General features: G+C 30.8%; 1 protein-coding gene across 1 annotated transcript; it reads left to right on the top strand.

The window, feature by feature from the left end:
• LOC109831170 lies at window positions 680–3493 on the top strand. The gene is made up of 2 exons (XM_020398511.1): window positions 680–766; window positions 2857–3493. The coding sequence occupies exon 2, from the start codon at window positions 2873–2875 to the stop codon at window positions 3491–3493; it is 621 nt and encodes a 206-aa protein (XP_020254100.1). The 5' UTR covers window positions 680–766; window positions 2857–2872.

Raw genomic sequence — 4981 nt, 5'->3', positions numbered from 1 at the left:
CAATTTGTATGGGCTAGAAGTCAATTTTCATCAATATCAAAGAATCATCTTATCACCAACAACAGCTCAGAATCATTCAACTCATGGATATTAGATGTAAGATTTATGCCAGTGGTGGACCTTATTGGTAAGATTAGAGTAAAAATAATGCAAAAGTTCAACATTACGAGGAATCAAGCTAACAAATAGAAGGGAAAATTAGTTCCTTATGCTCATAGGTACTGTTAAGAAATTAGTGAAAAACTAGGTGGTTACACAGTTCATCATACAAATGATATAGAGGCTGAAGTGGATAATGAATTTGAGAGGAGAATCATCAACTTACAGGCTAGAACCGGTAGCTGTAGAAAATGGCAATTGACTGGTTTGCTTTGCATCCTTGTGACAAACTTTATTGGCTCACTCAGAAATGCAGGTTGGGATGTTTTCTGTGATGAATGCTTCTCCATTGATAGGTGTGACATACTTTGCATTTATCATTTTTACTAATATTATTATCAACATCCACTATTGCTACTGATAATTCTATGTTGCAGCTATAAAAAGGCTTATACTAAATCAATTGGAGTTATGCCATCTAAGGATCAATGGGAGACATATATGAAAGATTTCATCATTGGACCTCCTCATACAAAGATAGGAAGGCCGAAGAAGAAAATAATTAGGGGGAAAGATGAGCTAGAAGGAAGACCAAAAGCTTTCAAGAGGTTGCACAACAGCCTCCTACACAAAATTCTGCAGCTTCAACTCAAAATCTAGCTTCAAGGTGATGTATTCTCACATGAATATTACATTGTATAGTATTTCATCATTAACCTAACCTATACTTATTGTTGTGACGCCCCTGTTTTCACACGAGGTTGCAGTCCAAGGTAAACCCAGAGATGTCAAACCTGCCATGCACCCAATACTATAAAACAACACGTTTCACCATCATAGTAATATCTCTCTAGTGGGATCAAATAATAACAGTGCAGGTACAAGCAAATATAAGAAAGTGTTGGATATCATATCCCCAAGATATAATTTTAATGATAACAATTTATTCATTATGTGTATCAGTATAAATATTATTGTGCACTAACATATTAATGTAGCTATCAACATCAAATATGAACAATTGCAAGATAAGTTCAAGGCATCATGAAGTAAACAAGATGAAGTGCTTATACATCAATGTAAATTTTACATTTTCTTTACTTAAAAATTTTGTACAAGACTTGATCACTCACACATACACACACATAATGATTAGAATACACCGACACATGATTAGTGTGTTGGTTAACAATAGAAATCCTCTATGTTAACCATTAGAGTTTATAGCGTATCAATGAGTCTCAAAATATTTCACTCATATTATTTTTCACCCCTTAGTAGTCGACCAATGAGACTTGTAGTTGACTACTGAAGTTCAGATAAAAAATATATAAGTTTCTGTTAAATTACAGTCTAGTCGACTAATAACTTTTTATAGTCGACTACTAAAGACTTAAACAAAATCTCAGTTTTTGTAAAAATACAGTATAGTCGACTACTAGGCTATATAGTCGACTACTAAAAGTCATTTCAGAATTCTTAACTTTCTGTTGTTTACAGTGTAGTCGACTACTACACAGTATAGTCAACTACTCTTCTTTGCATTTGAATTTCGGACTTTCTGTCTTTTACAGAGTAGTCGACTAATGACCAGTGAGTCGACTATTAATAAATATCTTGAATTAACAGAGTCTATTCTAACTCAGTGTAGTCAACAACAACAACTATTAGTCAACTACAGTGACATTTTTCTGACATTTCAGAATTTAAATTTGTGACTGTTTTTAGCCGTTTTGTTCTATTAATTGGCTTTGAAAGCTTATTTTTAAAGGGCTATAAATAGGTTACAAGTTCAGTAATTGCTACTATTGATTCCTATCTATAAGATTCAATATTTGTGCATTCTTAAGAGTTAAAAACATTCAGATTTTTCACTAAGTGTTGAGAAAAGTATTCTCTGAGTTACCCTTTGATCTTCATCCATTATACAACTTATTTAGGCAACTTCCAGAGATTAAAAACATTCTTAAAGCCACCGCTACACATCACTACACAATCAAGGCTTATAGGAATTATGTTGTTGATTCAAAAAAATTCTCTCGGGTGTGAGAGTTGTGATCTCTTGGTGAAGAGATTGTGTACAATTTGCATGGTCTTGCAAATTGGTCAGATTTGCTTTTTGATTTTAATAGTTTTTAAAATTATACTGGAACTCTCAAGTGGGATTTGTTTGGGGACGGGATGTACATCGGGGAGGTGGAACTAGTATAAAAGCTTGTGTTTATGATTATAAATTTCTGTGATTGTTGCTATCTTTCTTGCAATTTATAATCTACTTTGCATAAATTTTAAAAGAATATTATTCACCCTCTCTAGCGTTTTAGTGTGTATTAGATCAGATCCTACAATTGGTATCAGAGCAAGGTGAAGGATGGTATCATTAAGTACAACAAATACATCACAATTCAAAGAGGGACATTCCACACAACGACCACCTCTCTTTGACGGCATAAACTATAACTATTGGAAGTATCGGATGAAGATCTACTTCCAATCTATTGGCTACGATCTATAGAACATTGTAGAAACGGAATTTACAAAGCCTATCACTCCTTACACCAAATGGACAGTTGTTCAAAGCATAAATGTAAATCTGGATTCTAAGACAATGAATGCTCTGTTTTGTCCCTTGGACAAGAATGAATTCAATCGAGTGTCTACTTCTACATCAGCACATCAAATTTGGCACACTCTTGAGGTAACACATGAATGAACTAACAAAGTTAAAGAAATAAAAATTTCTATTCTTGTTCACAGGTTTGAACTATTTAAGATGAAAGAGAATGAATCCATCACAGAGATGTTCACAAGGTTTACATATATTACTAACTCCTTGATTGGACTTGGCAAAGAACATACTCAAGTTGAGATGGTAAGAAAAATCCTAAGAGCACTAACTCCGGAATGGGAGAAGAAAACTACGGTGATTGAAGAAGCCAACGATTTATCAACTCTCACTGTGGAAAATCTTATTGGAAATTTAATGGCATATGAAGTTCAAATTGAAGATAGAAAGAAGGATGACGAACCAAAGAAGAAGAAGATATTTGCCTTCAATGCATCCTCTGACACCGATGAATCTGACGAAGATGATGAGGATATTGCAATGATTACTAAGAAATTCAAAAGATTTCTTAAGAAAGATAAGTTCAAATCAAACAAATTTAAAAATACTATTGACTCTTCTTTGTGTTTCAATTGTAATAAGCCAGGTCACATAAAGAATTGTCCTCTGCTCAAGTCAAAGTCAAAGTTCACAAATTCCAACAACTTCAAGAAGAAGAAGAAGAAGGCTATGGCGGTGACTTGGGATGATAGCGACGATTCATCCTCTTCCGAAGAAGAAGAAGAAAGAGAAGAATCCGCTCACATGTGCTTTCATGGCACAAGATGAAGTAAATGATTCTTTAGACAATGAAGAACTTTTAGATGCTTTTAATGAACTTTATATTAAGTTTAAGGATTTAAATGCTAATTATAAGATATTGAAAAATGAAAATGATAGATTGAACTTAGAATTAGTTTTCTCAAATTCTTCACAAATTAAAGAATTAAAAGAATTAAATAACAAATTATTTTCTGAAAATAAGTTATCAACTAAAAATAATGGCTATCTTAAATCTGAATGTAACATTATGAAAAATAAAAATTTAAATTTAAATAAGAACATGACTTCACTTAAACTTAAATATGAAGACTTATTCTTAAATGTAAACAAGTTTAATAAAGGAAAAGAAGACTTGAATGATTTGTTATCTTTTCAAAAGTCTTCTGGTCAAAAATTTGGTTTAGGATATGTTCATAAAAAGTATGAAAATATTTGTTGTACAAATCATGCATCATATTCTATGAATAATAATGTTAGAAAATTTCATGCACCATTAACAAGGAATATACATACTAAAAATAATCATGCTTTATCTATATTCATTTGGGTACCTAAAAATATTAGTATACATGAAAGAAATATTTATATTTTAAATATTTAGAAAAATGTATACAATTCAAATAATTATAATTATGTTAACAAAGGAAAACCAAATTCCAAGTGGATTTGGTATCCTAAGTGCTAATCCAATAGACCCAACAAAAAAGATACCAATGCTTAATTGTCTATTTTTCAGGTACCTCAAAAAGAAAAGTGGATACTAGATGGTGGATGTTCCAAACATATAACCGGAAACTCTCAGATGTTGTCTTTAATTCAATACAAAGAGGGAGGCACAATTACGTTTGGAGACAAAAACAAAGGTCAAGTTATATGTATTGGAACAGTAGGTAACATTGACAAACCTCAAATAGATAATGTTTTATTAGTAGATGATTTAAAATATAATCTTCTAAGTATAAGTTAACTATATGATAAAAAATTTAAAATCATATTTAAAAAAGAGTCATGTCTTATATATGATCAAGATTTATCAAATATCTTGTTTAAAGATTTTAGAAAGAAAGATATATATGTTTTATCCATGAATTTTTATTCAAATGATCAAGGTTTAGTTGCATCAATAGATGATTCATTATTATGGCATAGAAGATGTGGACACATTAATTTAAAAAATATATCACGTATTTCTAAAAATAATATAGTTAATGGTTTACCTAAAATTATAAATAAGAAAAATCATTTTTGTGACGCATGTAAACAAAGAAAAATGCATAAATCTTTTTTCAAATCTAAATGTGTTGTTTCTACAAGTAGACCATTAGAATTATTACATATGGATCTATTTGATCCTTCTAGAATTGCATCTTTAAATGAAAGTAAATATGCATTTGTTATTGTTGATGATTATTCAAGATATACATGGATTATGTTTTTAAAACATAAGAATGATGCTTTTGATGAATTTACTACATTTTGTAAAAAGATAAAAAA

Source organism: Asparagus officinalis, chromosome 1, assembly GCF_001876935.1.
Source record: "Asparagus officinalis chromosome 1, Aspof.V1, whole genome shotgun sequence".
Taxonomy (NCBI): domain Eukaryota; kingdom Viridiplantae; phylum Streptophyta; class Magnoliopsida; order Asparagales; family Asparagaceae; genus Asparagus; species Asparagus officinalis.
This window is presented reverse-complemented; position numbering and strand designations above follow the sequence as displayed.